The sequence below is a fragment of the Malaclemys terrapin genome, chromosome 7 (assembly GCF_027887155.1).
Source record: "Malaclemys terrapin pileata isolate rMalTer1 chromosome 7, rMalTer1.hap1, whole genome shotgun sequence".
In the NCBI taxonomy this organism is placed as follows: domain Eukaryota; kingdom Metazoa; phylum Chordata; order Testudines; family Emydidae; genus Malaclemys; species Malaclemys terrapin.
In genome coordinates, this window is record NC_071511.1 from 13,979,715 (window position 1) to 13,993,947 (window position 14,233).

Genomic DNA, 14,233 nt, shown 5'->3' on the forward strand with positions numbered 1-14,233 from the left:
TGTGCATAAAATTTCCTTTGAGATTCGTAGAAGTCCTGAAGGAGACAAGTGCTATACGTAGGCTGGTCCTTAATGTCACAAATGATGAGAATTTCAACTTTGATTATGTCATGCTGGCTGGAGTGGTTCATGGCAGTGAGTGCCAACCTCAGGGCAGACACACCACACTGTATATTCTATAATTAGATTTCACCAATCTAGTAACAAATGTGAATTCTGAAGCACTATAACAGTCTTACCACACAGTCATAGACAGTCCCCTTGTGCATTCCAGTCTGTCATGCCACCCAGGTATGATGAACTAGTGACAGTTGATTGCCATACACTAACGATCAATAAAGATTCAGGTTGCTTCCAGTCCCAAGAGCCCAGTCACTTACCCAGGTCAATTTGTACCTCAGATCTCGCACCAAAGACAATGGTTGTAGCAAATGAAAGAGTTATTTACAGGTTAAAATAGACAACATACATAAAGAAATCAATTGCAGATATGGTTCAAAAAGGTGACAGACATGAAGTAATCTGTCAACACTCCATGTCTTTTCGGGTTAACCCAGGTTGACCTTTGGGATCTCTGCTTCTGTTTCCTAGCTGCAGCAAACAGCAAAGAGATGAAGAATTTTCATGCCAGGTATCTTAATTTCCAGAATTCAAGATAATGGAACAAGCTTCCTTGCACATAGCACCTTCATCGGTGTGAGAAGGCCATTAACCCAGTCTTCGTATTGCGATGTGTTACAACCACCCACTTAGTATTGATAATCTTCCTCCGCCTGCTTGGGCTCTCAAATTCAGGGCAGACATTTTTACAGTTATGAAGCAAAACTTGCATATTACCTTATAGCATGAGATACAGACATTACAAATAAGATTAATTCATGTAGCAACGTACAAGTATTCTATAGTTTAAACACTACACTAAACACTAAATAGATCTTTGCGAGTCTAACATCTATCTTGAACACGCAGATGAGCTGGTCTGGTTTCCAGCTAAGAATTTGTCCGTGCTCAGCTGAAGCCTACAGCCTTGGCAAGAGCTGGCACCTGGTCTACCATCATCACATATTACTTCAAAATGCTTCTTTAAAGCAGACGCATCTCCTTTTGATGTCTTCTGATTACATTAAAAATGTTGAAATAAGCAGAATTTTAGGGAGATTTCACATTTTCCATTGTATTTGATAAATAACTATGCTGAATACTAATACATATCTGTGTCATCATTTTTTTTTCAGCTAAAACCAGGACAGGTAGTTGTGGTGTTAAAATGATTTTATAGAAGGGAAAGAAGCTGCCATCTTGAATGCCTTTCCTAAATGTTTAGAAAAAAAATATGGTAATAACATCGTGTCAGTCAATGATCTACTTTTCTCTTTCTTTTTCCTGTATATTGAAAGTTTCAATGCAAGTTTTGAAAATGTGAATAGAGATATATCTGCATGTTGTGGTATCATGTATACTTGGAAGCCACCTTAATACTTTATCCCACTAAGACCAGACACAGCACAAATATGAAAGGTCCCAATTACTCCCCTGTGTTGGAGCACCCCAATTTCTGGAAGTAGGATGGCAGTACATGGCACATCCTGGGGTGTCTACCAAAAGATCAGCACCTCAAGAGGAGGAGTTAGAAATTGCAATATGAGCCACATGAATGACAGAGTGCCATTTGGCTGCTTTCTGATGCCTATAGAAGAAAGCAAATCAGAACTCCAGGCGTCTAGTTCCAGCTCTGTCAGGGACTTGCTTGGCCATCAATTTGATCGAGTTGCCTACAACTGATCCCCAAAGTCCATTGAATCAATGGAAGTCCTTCAGCAGGCTTTTTGGATGAAACCTCTAGCCTCTGTATTCTCAGTTCTTCATCTGTAAAATGGATGCTATAATACTTCCTTACCTCACAGGGATGTATGCAAACCAACTGGAGAGTTTTTTAGCTTGAAATTGGTACTATTATTATTTAACCTTCCTACTAAAATGTGACTTGGTGAATGTGATCCAGGAACCACTTAGTGCCAACTGGCAAGGGGCACAGAAGGGGGTGCATAGGGTATAGGGATCTCCTGGGTCTGGTATGTCCATTCTAGTTTACCAAAGAATGTCATGTGAGGTCTCAAATAAAAGCCAGTGTCACACTGGTTGTCATTTTGAAATGCATGTACGGATGTTGTGTAAGGAGTTATGCATATACAGTGAAAATTATGTTCTAAAGACTTTGTCTAGGGAATGGTCACCAGCAAAGGTGAACAAGTTTTCTGTTAGATGTGATTTTTTTTTTTATCTAGGGGGCTTTTACATGTAAATTAAGTATTTACAGTGGACGAGAAGCTGGATATGAGTCAACAGTGTGCCCTTGTTGCCAAGAAGGCTAACGGCATTTTGGGCTGTATAAATAGGGGCATTGCCAGCAGATTGAGGGATGTGGTCATTCCCCTCTATTTGACATTGGTGAGGCCTCATCTGGAGTACTGTCCAGTTTTGGGCCCCACTCTACAAGAAGGATGTGGAAAAATTGGAAAGAGTCCAGCAGAGGGCAACAAAAATTATTCGGGGGCTGGAGCACATGATTTATGAGGCGGGCTTAGGGAACTGGGATTGTTTAGTCTGCAGAAGAGAAGAATGACGGGGGATTTGATAGCTGCTTTCAACTACCTGAAAGGGGGTTCCAAAGAGGATGGATCTAGACTGTTCTCAGGGTACCAGATGACAGAACAAGGAGTAATGGCCTCAAGTTGCAGTGTGGGAGGTTTAGGTTGGATATTAGGAAAAACTTTTTCACTAGGAGGGTGATGAAGCATTGGAATGGGTTACCTAGGGAGCTGGTGGAATCTCCTTCCTTAGAGGTTTTTAAGGTCAGGCTTGACAAAGCCTTGGCTGGGATGATTTAGGTGGGGATTGGTCCTGCTTTGAGCAGGGGGTTGGACTAGATGACCCCCGGAGGTCCCTTCCAACCCTGATATTCTATGATTCTATGATTCTATTGTGTAGTTTATCAAGGGTCTCTTCTCACCAGTTTGAACTGAAGGTTAATGAAGGATTGTGGGAATTTCAAAGAAGAAAATTAACAGGAAAGCAAGCAGCGGGGAAGGGAAGACATATCTTGAGCTGCTCATCAAGGGTTGCTCTGCTGTATTTGGGGGACATCCTTTTTATCCTCCACCCAGTGAGTTTACTGCATGGGAATGGGATTACAACCAGGCTTGGTTGAAATAGCTGCAGAGAACTTTGGGTGAGATAAGCTTCTCTTGATGAGAGGATAACTTGTTGGTTACGTTTAGAAAGCATGTTGTGATTCTCTAGAAAGCATGTTGTGATTTTGTTTTGCCTGTAACCATTTGTTTCCAATATTCTTACTCACTTTCACTTGAATCTCTGTTCTTTGACAATAAATGTACTCTTGTTTTCACTGCAACTATATCTACGTGGTGTGGTGTTAAGCAAAGTGATGATCCTGAGTTAAGTCTTACAAGTGGGTGTGGACTGTTCCGTTGGGAACAGCGGACCTGGAAATTCCCAGTGTGTTCAGCGGACAAGGGGTGGACGCTACAGGGAACAGCCCCAGGATTTGGGAGTTGGTGTGTGCCTATTGCTATCTGTGCAGAGAGAGTGAGGTGCATGTGTTGCCAGGGGCTGGTGGTTTCAGGGAGCTGAATCACAGCAGGCACAGACAAGACTTGCTAAAGCCAGGTGTTGGTGAGGTGTCTCACAAATCTCAGTGCCCCTGGGGATCATCATAGTTAGTCTTTCTATATGCCAGTAGCTGTGTTTTTTGTGGCGTGTGCCTGTGTGTGCATTGGAGATATTTTCTGGCAGTAGATTAAGTTAATTATAAGTGTTATCCTACCTCTTGTGTTCTTAATTAGGTATCAAAGGAAATACTACCTGTAAATTACTATTCTGCTCAAGTTCCACTCAGCTTATTCCAGGAAGTGAGAAGAATAATCCTAAATCATTGAACTGCCCCAGTATAGTACAAGTTTTATAAATAATACCTTATACATAAGGATCTCTGCTTATTGGTGAGAATATGTTGTTGGAAAGCCAGAATGTGAAGAAGACACATACAACATGATGGTGAACATAGGACAAAATTCTACTCTCAGTTGCATTGATGTAAATTGAAAATAACTGCCTTGAGTTCTGTGCAGTGACCCTGTACTTATGTTACCATAACTGAGAGCACAATTTGGCACATAGAGCATAACTAGTTTTTTACCTAGTATGAAATCTGTATTACGAAATTGGATACTTTCCCTCATTAATTGCTGAAAGAGAGAAACAGCTTAACATTGTAGATCAATTCAGAGGTCAGTCACGACATTTTTTTAAATAAAATTAATTATTAATACCCTAATCATTCACTTAAGATGTTATTAGTTTCATTGATCAGTCCTTCCTGCTTATCTACAGCCAATCTAATCATCATGCATGTCAGAATATCTGAATATATTCAGTTAGTCTTCACCCTCTTCAAATTACATCTTCAGATCAGAAGATAAGGATTCTTAGTCTTCTCAGCACATTGAACCTGATTTTATTAGAAGAATCTTATCAATTTTAGCTCACAAAAGCAACCAGAGACTTCTAATGATACTACTTCACTTTCTATTAGTCATGCAGTTTGTCTTGTAAACATGAAGGCTCCTTAACTTCTAGACATCAGAGATATGAATAAATGATAAGAATGTATGATTGGTGAAATTATGTATTTATTTATAGTATTTAAATGCCTGCTGTGGTTATTTCCGGATAGAAGTCCTATGTAGAAAAGGGATATTTTCTCCCCCTAATTTGTCATGGAGATTAGAGTGCCCGGAAAAGATCAGGTTTCATTTGGAAATGCTTAGATGATAATTTCATTGAAGGTTTCCAGTGTGTTTCGGGTTCCTTATCTGCGCATGGGTAACAGTGGGGGATGCTTCAGAAAAACTTCCCAGAGAAGGGGTGGGAAGAAAAAAGTCATGCTCTACAGAAAATGTATTGCCTCGAGACATTGATGTGACTCTCAAATGTTTTACAGCACTGTGATCCTTGGCTGGCCTGATGGTCTAGTGACAACACGACATGCTGCCATGCAGGAAATCTGAGTTACAGTGTAGAAATTAGTCCCAAGCTGACTATGTCACTGCAGGGTCATGGGAGGAGAGGGAGTACCCTGGTTGAGTAGGCAGAGAGAAGACCTCACCACCTCTAGAGACAGTCTCCTTTGGACAGAGTGAGATTTACGATTTCTGGAGGTAGCTACATTTTGCTCAGTTCAGTTCAGTTGCTGAAGTACTTTGAAGTTGTCAGACAGTAAAGAGGGATAATAATAATTCTTTCATCTTCAAAGTGTTTTACACAATTAACTAACTAATAACAGCTCCCCCGTGAGGCAAACAGGTGAGTTTACAGAGGGGAAAAATGAGGCAGAGAAGTTCAAATGACTTGCCCAAGGTAACCGAGAAAGTGGAGGATGCAGAATCAAGATTATATCACAGGAGTCTGCCTACCAATCCTATGCTCAGATCACATAGACTGCACATCTCACAGATATACTGCTCCTCTGTAAATACCGACACACACTCTGTAAATCCTCTTCTTTGTTCTTCAGATCCTTAATTTCTAATTCCTGCCCCCCACCCCCACCCCACCCAGACTGACTTTATAAAGCAACAATTTCTGTTTCCCTCCAGGTGTTAATTTCATTTAGCTCATATGGAAAGATACACTCTCATAGTATAAAAAGCTGTAATCCTAAATCTCATTGTAATGTGTCTCTCTTTTTTCCCCCCCACAGATTAAAGGTTGTGTAAAACTTAAAAGAAGCAGCATTCTATTCACTAGTTATTGGACTCGCGCCTCCTTTGACCTCGGAAACTGAAAATGAGGTTGCTATGGGAACTGCTCGTGCTGCAATCATTCATGTTGTGCCTTGCAGGTAAAGTGTCACTTTAAAACTTTTTGATTTAAAAATGCCACTGTATTTCACACTAATTCAAATTACACCAAGTTTTATATGCCAATGATAAAACAGCAAAGTAAGACTCCACTCTGTGAACTGCATTAACAAAGACTGCTGAACAGACCAAACCAATGCTCTCAACCTGCTTCTTTAATATTGATTAGTATCTCCAAAGCTAGACTCTGCTATTTCAGATACCAGTTCTACCCATTTTTAATTGAGTTGTTGTTGACAAAAGCTATTGTTTTGCCCATGTTCCATGCTAAGCAGTTCAATGCTCAATTAAACACTGGTATAGTATAGCATTAAATCCTATGAGAACAATATTGAGAGGAATGATACAAATAATTTGAATAATATGATGCAACACTGTACTCATCTTTTTAACTGCTACAGCACTGTTGTGAGTGAACTGCAGAGTTGTCAGTATTTCAGTCCTCCCTCCTCCCTTAATGCAATCTAACACTCCTTCAAATGCTTGATCCCAGCCCACCATAGTCCAGATCTTCTCCCACCTATATTGTCGTCATCTTGTTTTTCCAACACCAAGGTTGGGTAGGCCTGAGGTTATGAACAGACTCCATCCACATCTGTTTTGAGGCACAATTTGAGCTGTTGGGTATTGCCTGGATGGTTTTATGTTATACCACTGTCTCCTTGGACATCCTCGGCCTCTCTCTCTCTCCATGGACATGTCCAGAAAGAACAATTTCAGGCAATCGGTAATGGGTTGTTCTACCAACATGGCCAACCCGTTGTAGGTGGCACCTTTTGATGATTCTAGTCATGCACTGCACTTTCAGTCTTCTACAGGTGTCTTCATTGCTTAGTCTGTCTAGCCTTGTGACACTTAAGATATGGTACAGGCACTTCATCTCAATTGTTTGCAATTTTGCTCCAGGTAGTTTTTCAGTACCCAGGTTCCACAACCAAAAAGTAATGTGGGTACAATGAGTGTTGTATGTAGTCGTGTTGTAGCTCGTATGGGCACTGCTTTTAAGATCCACACACTTTCTGTGAAAATTGTGTTGGTAATAGCTATCTGCTTGTTGATGTCATTTTGATAGCAGTTGTCATACAATGGAGCCCAACTGGCAGAAACTCTACTTGTTCAATGTCTACACCATTAATGTCTAGTTTAGCCTGTTTCTGGATTTCTTGATGTTATCATTGGTTTTGACTTTTGTTCCTTCATTTTTAAGCCCCATTCTATGGATGTTATGTACAAGTTAGTTGCTGCTTCTTGGTTGTATTCCTCTATAAACACAATAATTATGATATCTTCTGCAAAGTCAAGGTGATTGATAATCTTCCCCACTGCAGGCTCCACCAGTGTTGCTGAGGGAGTTGAACAAGACATTTTCAAAGTGTATAGTAAAAGTATTGGACTTTATATGCATCCCTGTTTGACTCCAGTTTTCACTTCAAACCACTCTGTCAGCTTGCCGCTGACTCATACTGTATGTCAAGCTATGTTATACAGACTCTGCAGTATTTAAATCAACTTGCTGCTAAAACCATACCTCTTGATTACTTGCCACAGAGACTCTCTGTTAGGAGTTGAATACTTAGTCAATGAATATGAAACAGGTATTGAGCTCTGTGTGACTCCAACATTTGATGACAAACAAGTATCTGATACGCCATAGAACATCCAGATCAAAAGCCATCTTGTGACTCAAAGGATTTCCTCTGCTCTTTTTTTTCATTTGGTCAAGGATCACTCTACAGCAGTGGTGGGCAACCTGCGGCCGCGGGCCGCACATGGCCCGTCAGGGTAATGTGCTGGTGGGCTGCAAGACAGTTTGTTTACGTTGACCGTCCACAGGCACAGCCGTCCGCAGCGCCTAGTGGCCACGGTTTGCTGTTTCTGGCCAATGAGAGCTGCAGGAAGCGGCAGCCAACATGTCCCTACGGCCTGCGCCACTTCCCGCAGCTCCCACTGGGAACAGCGAAGCGTGGCCACTGGGAGCTGCCGGCAGCCGTGCCTGTGGATGGTCGACGTAAACAAACTGTCATGCTGCCCACCAGCACATTACCCTGACGGGCCGCAGGTTACTCACCAATGGTTTAGATTGTATTATGATAGCAGGATCATGTTTCCCTTGTAGTTTAATGCTCATTATGCATGATGAGATGCATCTAAAGCTTTTCAAAGCGCTGTAAATATTTTCTGATAGTATGAAGGCATCTCCTTCATTCTGGGCATTGTCTGTGCTTCCACAATAGATGACTTTATGGTGCTTTGTGGAAAGTTCACCACTTCCAGTCCAGTGTGTCTCCACAAATGCCAAAAATGTCTATGGAAAAGATGCCACTCTAGTTCTGAATTCTGCAATTCAAATTCTGACTTTGTCTCATTCATCCTCCTATTAGAACTATAATCCTCCCTGCAAAGATGGATATGTTGATTTCCCTTCCCTGTCTCCCAATCTTCTCTGCCCTGTTTCAATTTTTTCCCTGCCTGCATCTGTGTAGTCTGTTCTCAGCTGACCTGACCCAGGGCTGTTTTCTAGTTTGATTGTCTGCTTAACAATATATAACTGGGAAATGAGTGCTGTGGGGAGTGTAGGCCTCAACTAAGTAAGAGTTTCTGGGATATGACTCCTAGCAAGAGTGCTATACACCCCAAATCCCTACAGTGGGAAAATCTCATGATCTGTAATTCACCCCTCCAAACCTTTTAAACAGCCTGTCTCCACTTGGGACATATTCAATTTCTTAAACATTAATCTTCAAAATCACTTTGTACGTCGTATTTTTGCAAAACACAAGCCCTACTAAATAATTTCATTTTTTTTTTCTAGAATGGAGGCCTGCTTTTTCCCCCGCTCTCTCCAGAGACATGTAACTTGCCTGAGAAGCAAAAGCACTAAGGCAATACAGCTAAGCACACACCCTAATTCAAACAAAAAAGCGGCTTCTTTGCAAACAACGGACCTGATTCTGATCTTGTTAACAAAGGTGTAAAACAGGAATAGCTACATTTGCATTATACTATTAAAATCAGTGTGAGTGAAATCAGAATGAGGCCCAAAATTGTGATGCCAAACACATTCAGAGGTAGAACAAAGGGTTGCTCATGAATGATAAAGAAATACAGTAAGGGCATTTTGAATCTTCCTCCTCCCTTGATAAGACTTCATTGATGGCTTTCTCATTAAACAGTATTAATATTCTTAAACACTTGCTTTGTTCTGAATGGGGGTAGTTAGGTTTTAATTATTGTTTTTGTCATCTTGTTGTTCATCTTGATTGCTCTAATTTATCCACTGCTTGATATTCAGAATTCTTAAGTGTTTTCTTCAATAACTTGTGTTTTCCTTCCTTTTATATTTTTTTTGTTTCTATGTTACTTTTGAGTATTCTCTAAAAGCCAGTTGAAAATATGTTTATTCTCTTAGACTCAGGACCACTGAACATTAGGCTACTTTGTCTAGGTGCCTAAATATTGATTTAGGTACCTAACTTCAGGTACCCACATTTGAAAATGTTGGCGCAAGTCTCTTAAGTGTATTATGACAATTTCAAAGCAGGATGAACACTAGTTACAAAGTGTTATACTATTCCATACATGGTGCTAGACATTCTAACTCTAACAGTGTGTCTTAGGTATAGATCTAGTATAATTCTATGTTGTTTATACAGAATAATAAATTCACCCAATCTCACAAACCACAAGAATGCATGTTTATTTGCTATCATTTCCATCCTAAAAACTCATAAATAAAAAAATCTGTTTCTCCATGATATTTAAAGCAATTCAGTAAAATAATATTTCAGAGGATTGTGTTTGGGTTTTTAGGCCTGATGTTTTTTACATTCCTACTTTTCCCATTTAAGATTTAATTTAAATGAAAACTGGCCTTAATACAGATTGTTCTGCAGCAGCAGTTTTTCCCTCTCCTGTGCTTTGCAATGAATTTCCCAATGACATGGTGTCACATTCTATGTTCCAGTTAAGTTGCACTCACCCCGGAACAGAGGGGGTGATATCAAGTTTTGAGTATGTTTTATTTCAGGTGACTGATGACTATCTGAGGCTTGGTTTTATGGCAAGACAGAGAAGTGCTGCTGCTTTGAGAGAATTTTTGTAACTCCTGCATTATTGTGTCTTTAATTGTTTGCCAAAGATGGCCACAGCTTTGGATAAGGACATCCTTTGATGTGGAATTTTCCTTAGAGTGAAATCGAAAATAAATAATATTGTACTGTCCTGGGACTGGTCTAACTTAATCTCAGCTGTAATGGCCCATGGGCCATTCTGCAACAGAGAATAGCCACAGTCTGGTTTGCTCAGGCCATGGGGGAAATATGACAAAAATGTAGAATATGACACGGTTAATTAAAATTTATTATATTAGTATGATGGTGGTTAATTACTAGTTCTATAGCTGCCTTACTGTATGTATTTACAATACCTAAAATATATAATATGCTAAAAAACCCACCACCTATCTCAAAGAGCTTGCAGTCTTTATTTTATTTTATGTATTTTTAGAGCACCAACAATGTATAGGCACCAAAATAAAGTAAAGTTAAAATATAAGAGTACTGTACTTTCCTGTTCCTATGATTACATGATTCAGGCTCCCTTCAAAGTATCTCTCAGTAAAACTGAGATTTTCCCAAAAATATGTCCTAATTAGAAACTAACAAGATGAAAGGAAGGTTAAGGCTCCCCAGTTCCTAATTCCTTGAATTGATTATATGGGATTTAGTCTCTTGGTTTTATGGATAATCCTTGTTCAGCACTACAGAGGTGTGAGGAAAACTTACCATCCAAATATGGCCTGGACCAAATATCATTACTCTCCTTTTCTGGAACTCCTAAATGAACTCCTTGTGATCTCAGAACATTGTTTTTACCTGTGAAAACTTGTAAGACTCTGCATAGAAAGACATATAGGAAGAAAGAGGGGTGTCAGGGAATCCCACTATGGAACTAGCATCATGAATCAAATCAGACTTTTTGAGTTTCTTTAAATTTTCAAAGATTGTGTATTGTTTTGTTGGGTTCAAAAGAAAATATTTTTTAAAAGTCCTAGAAAGCTTTGTTGACTCCATCCCTTCAAAAAAAAAAAAGGTTCAATCAAATCAAAAGAATATGAGGTAATTTTCAGTTTTCATAATAAATTATGGTTTAGTACTGTAGTAGTCTGAGATGAATCCAACCTCAAACTCAAAATCCGAACACTCCTGAACCTTACTATTCAGAATCCAGATTTGGATCTAAATTGTGAAGCCTTTTCCCATCTCTTAAATGTAACTAATTCATTCCAATTTCCAGAAATCACCTTTTTAGGGCATTACCAATTGTCATTTTAGGTATCCAGTTAGGAAATCAGCTACTTACCTACCTTTCTGGTCATTACTATGAGCTTTAAAGGTCAGAATTCCTAGCTCTTTTCTCACATTGGGGAGAAGTTGCTCACATGAGCAGTGTCACTGAAGTCAGTGGGACTATTTGTGTGAATAGTCATCAGTGTAAGAGGCTCACGGTCTACTTTAATATTAACTCTAATGATCCAGTGAGGAGTGTTGGAAAAATAAATTATATATAGACCAATCCTGGACTGTATTTAAATGTTACCTACTGGTGAAAATCTATTAATAATTCCTTGAGCTATCTAGTCTCCTTCATATCCTGCACTGCTGAAGGTCTACCTAGAACGAAATAAAACATATACAATATAACCTTGGATCATTTTCCCTGGACATTATAACTAATGCCAATTGTGACCAGGGCCGGCTCCAGGCACCAGCCGACCAAGCAAGTGCTTGGGGAGGCACTTTGGGGTAGGGCGGCGCTCGATTTTTTATTTTTTTTTTTGGATTCGGCGGCATGGTGCTCGGAGTGGGGGCGGGGGCTTCAGGCGGCGTGGTGCTCGGAGGGGGGGGGGGGCTTCGGGCGGCGTAGTGCTCGGAGGGGGGGCGGGTGCTTCAGGCGGTGTGGTGCTCTGAGGGGGGGCGGGGACTTCGGGTGGTGCAGTGCTCGGAGGGGGACGGGGGCTTTAGGCGGCGCGGTGCTGGGGGGGCGGGGCTTCGGGCAACGCAGTGCTCAGAGGGGGGCGGGGGCTTCGGGCGGCACGGTGCTCGGAGGGGGAGCGGGGGCTTCGGGCGGCGCGGTGCTCGGGGAGGCAGGGGCTGGTGCGGTGCGGCGCTCGGAGGAGGGGCGGGGGCTTCAGGCGGCGCGGCGCTTGGAGGGGGCAGGGATTTCGGCGGCGCTCACGGGGGGCTGGGGTTTACAGCAGGGCGGCTCTCTTCTTTTTTGCCTGGGGCGGCAAAAAAGTTAGAGCTGGCCCTGATTGTGACCTCTAACCTGGGGTGCCCTTTACAATGCTTTGCTGCTGTAGCTTCCAGCCTGGACTGCTCACAAACAGCCTCCAGCATGTAAGTCACTCCCAGTTATGTCTCTGTGTGTGCTGCACCCAGCTAGCCACACCTCGGTTCTTACCAGCCTTGGTTATGGTGCTGGGTGACCCCCAATTTCCCCCCAGTTTCAGAATTTTCCCCCAGAAATGTATGTCCTGTACTGCTCAGCCCTCTTCTGGACAATACAAATATTTTAAGTCTGTTATTCTTTTCAGGGAATAATGTGCCAGTTTATTATTGCAAATAGTTATTCAGACACTTCAGTTTAAATACACTGTATTAGGTAAAACAAATTTATTAACTAGACATAGAGATTTTAAGTGAGTACAAGTAATGAGGCATAAATGTCAGAAATGGTTACAAGAAAACTAAAGACGAGACGCTTACTAATGCCTAACTTAACAAACTATATTCGATTCAAGCAAAGTTTCTCACCACATGCGCTAGCAAATTACTGACCAAACTCTCATATCAGGACCCCTCCCCCAGAGTTGAACACCTGCTTCCTCTGTCTCTGCAGCTGCAGTGAATGAGATAGCCAGACACACAGAGAGAGGTTCCTCTTTTTTTATCCTTTCAGCCCCCCTCTTGAAAAACATTTCCAGGTGAGAACCAGTCTATGTGCAAGAATATTCCCTGCTGATTTTTCACCTGTTCGAACTTCCTTTGCCTTCCTTTCCTGCCAGATGACTTTGTTCACTGCTTAAATGCAAATTAAGGCAACCACACATTCCTTTGTTTAGGAGAGACCTGTTGCCAACTTCTGTTTGGGCAGGGCTGTGAGATTAGGAACCATACAAAGGGATCTTATAACTTCACATATAATGTTGCCACAGATATTTTAAAAGGACAGTCCTGACCAGGAAATTATGAGTTTCCAAATGAGACCTTACGAGGCATATTTTGTACAAAGATTATTACAATAGTGTGTAGGGTGTGAATACAAGGGTGTATTCTGTCACGTCAATATTCTTAAAGACTCTGCTATATTTTCTAGAATCTTTCCTTGAATTTCCAACTTTGCAGAACTGCACTCCCCATAATTACATGAATACTACAATGCCAAACAACCCTGATTTGTTAGGGCTTTAAAAATCCTGATGCTAATAATTGTAAACCCAAGGGGGAATGGCCCATAAAAAAAACACTTATCCGTCTTTAGCAAAGATCCAGCAATCTCTTTCTTGTAAAGTATGAGATAGCCATATGTCACAGAATAAAATATATGTGGCTAGGGATGGGAAACTGAAGCTATGGTATAAAATGGACCATGTGAAGTCAAAGAAATGACACCAGGGATGTATATGGTCCAGTATATCTGCCATATACTGCAATTCTCCATGCAGAAAATATCACCCCCACATCCCCCAGAATTTTCTGAGTGTTTATACACAAAACTAAAGCAGAAGAATCAACTGAGGAAAAAATTGATTGTGTGTTGACTGAAACTTTGTAGTAATATATGGCTATAAATCCTGCATATAAAAATGACACATTCTACTTGGAGATGATATTCAGATGACATGTGACCTTGAAGAACTAAAACCAGCCCACAAAGCAAAATCTTCCAAACCCCATTGCAATTTAATTAAAATGATCAAAGCATAAACAAATGATAAATTCCACTCATGAGACTAAACTGATCCCAAGTCAACGAAAACAGTAGTAATAAAGAAGGACTAATATGAACCATAAAAGAATCTTGGAAAATGTGGTGGTGATAAACAAAATACATCAAGACCTCACAGATGTAGCATATAAAGCTGAGTTAGCAAGATGAATAATCAAAATGCAAAGCCACTGATTAAAGTGTAATACTCCAATGTAAATGACACCTACACCAGAAATAAATTAATACACCAGAAAAGCACTCCCATTGCTACAAAGAAATGAATGTCAAGACAACCAACTAAG

General features: G+C 40.7%; 1 protein-coding gene across 7 annotated transcripts in view; it reads left to right on the forward strand.

Annotated features, from left to right (window-relative positions):
- The window catches only part of LOC128840976 (contactin-4), a 654,212-nt gene that overhangs the window by 328,405 nt on the left and 311,574 nt on the right, over window positions 1-14,233 (forward strand). For all 7 annotated transcript variants that reach the window (XM_054035596.1, XM_054035602.1, XM_054035603.1 and 4 more), the window contains one exon: window positions 5,780-5,920. In XM_054035596.1, the coding sequence (XP_053891571.1) occupies window positions 5,866-5,920 (55 nt within the window). In that variant the 5' untranslated portion in view covers window positions 5,780-5,865. The remainder of the gene's footprint in view (window positions 1-5,779; window positions 5,921-14,233) is intronic.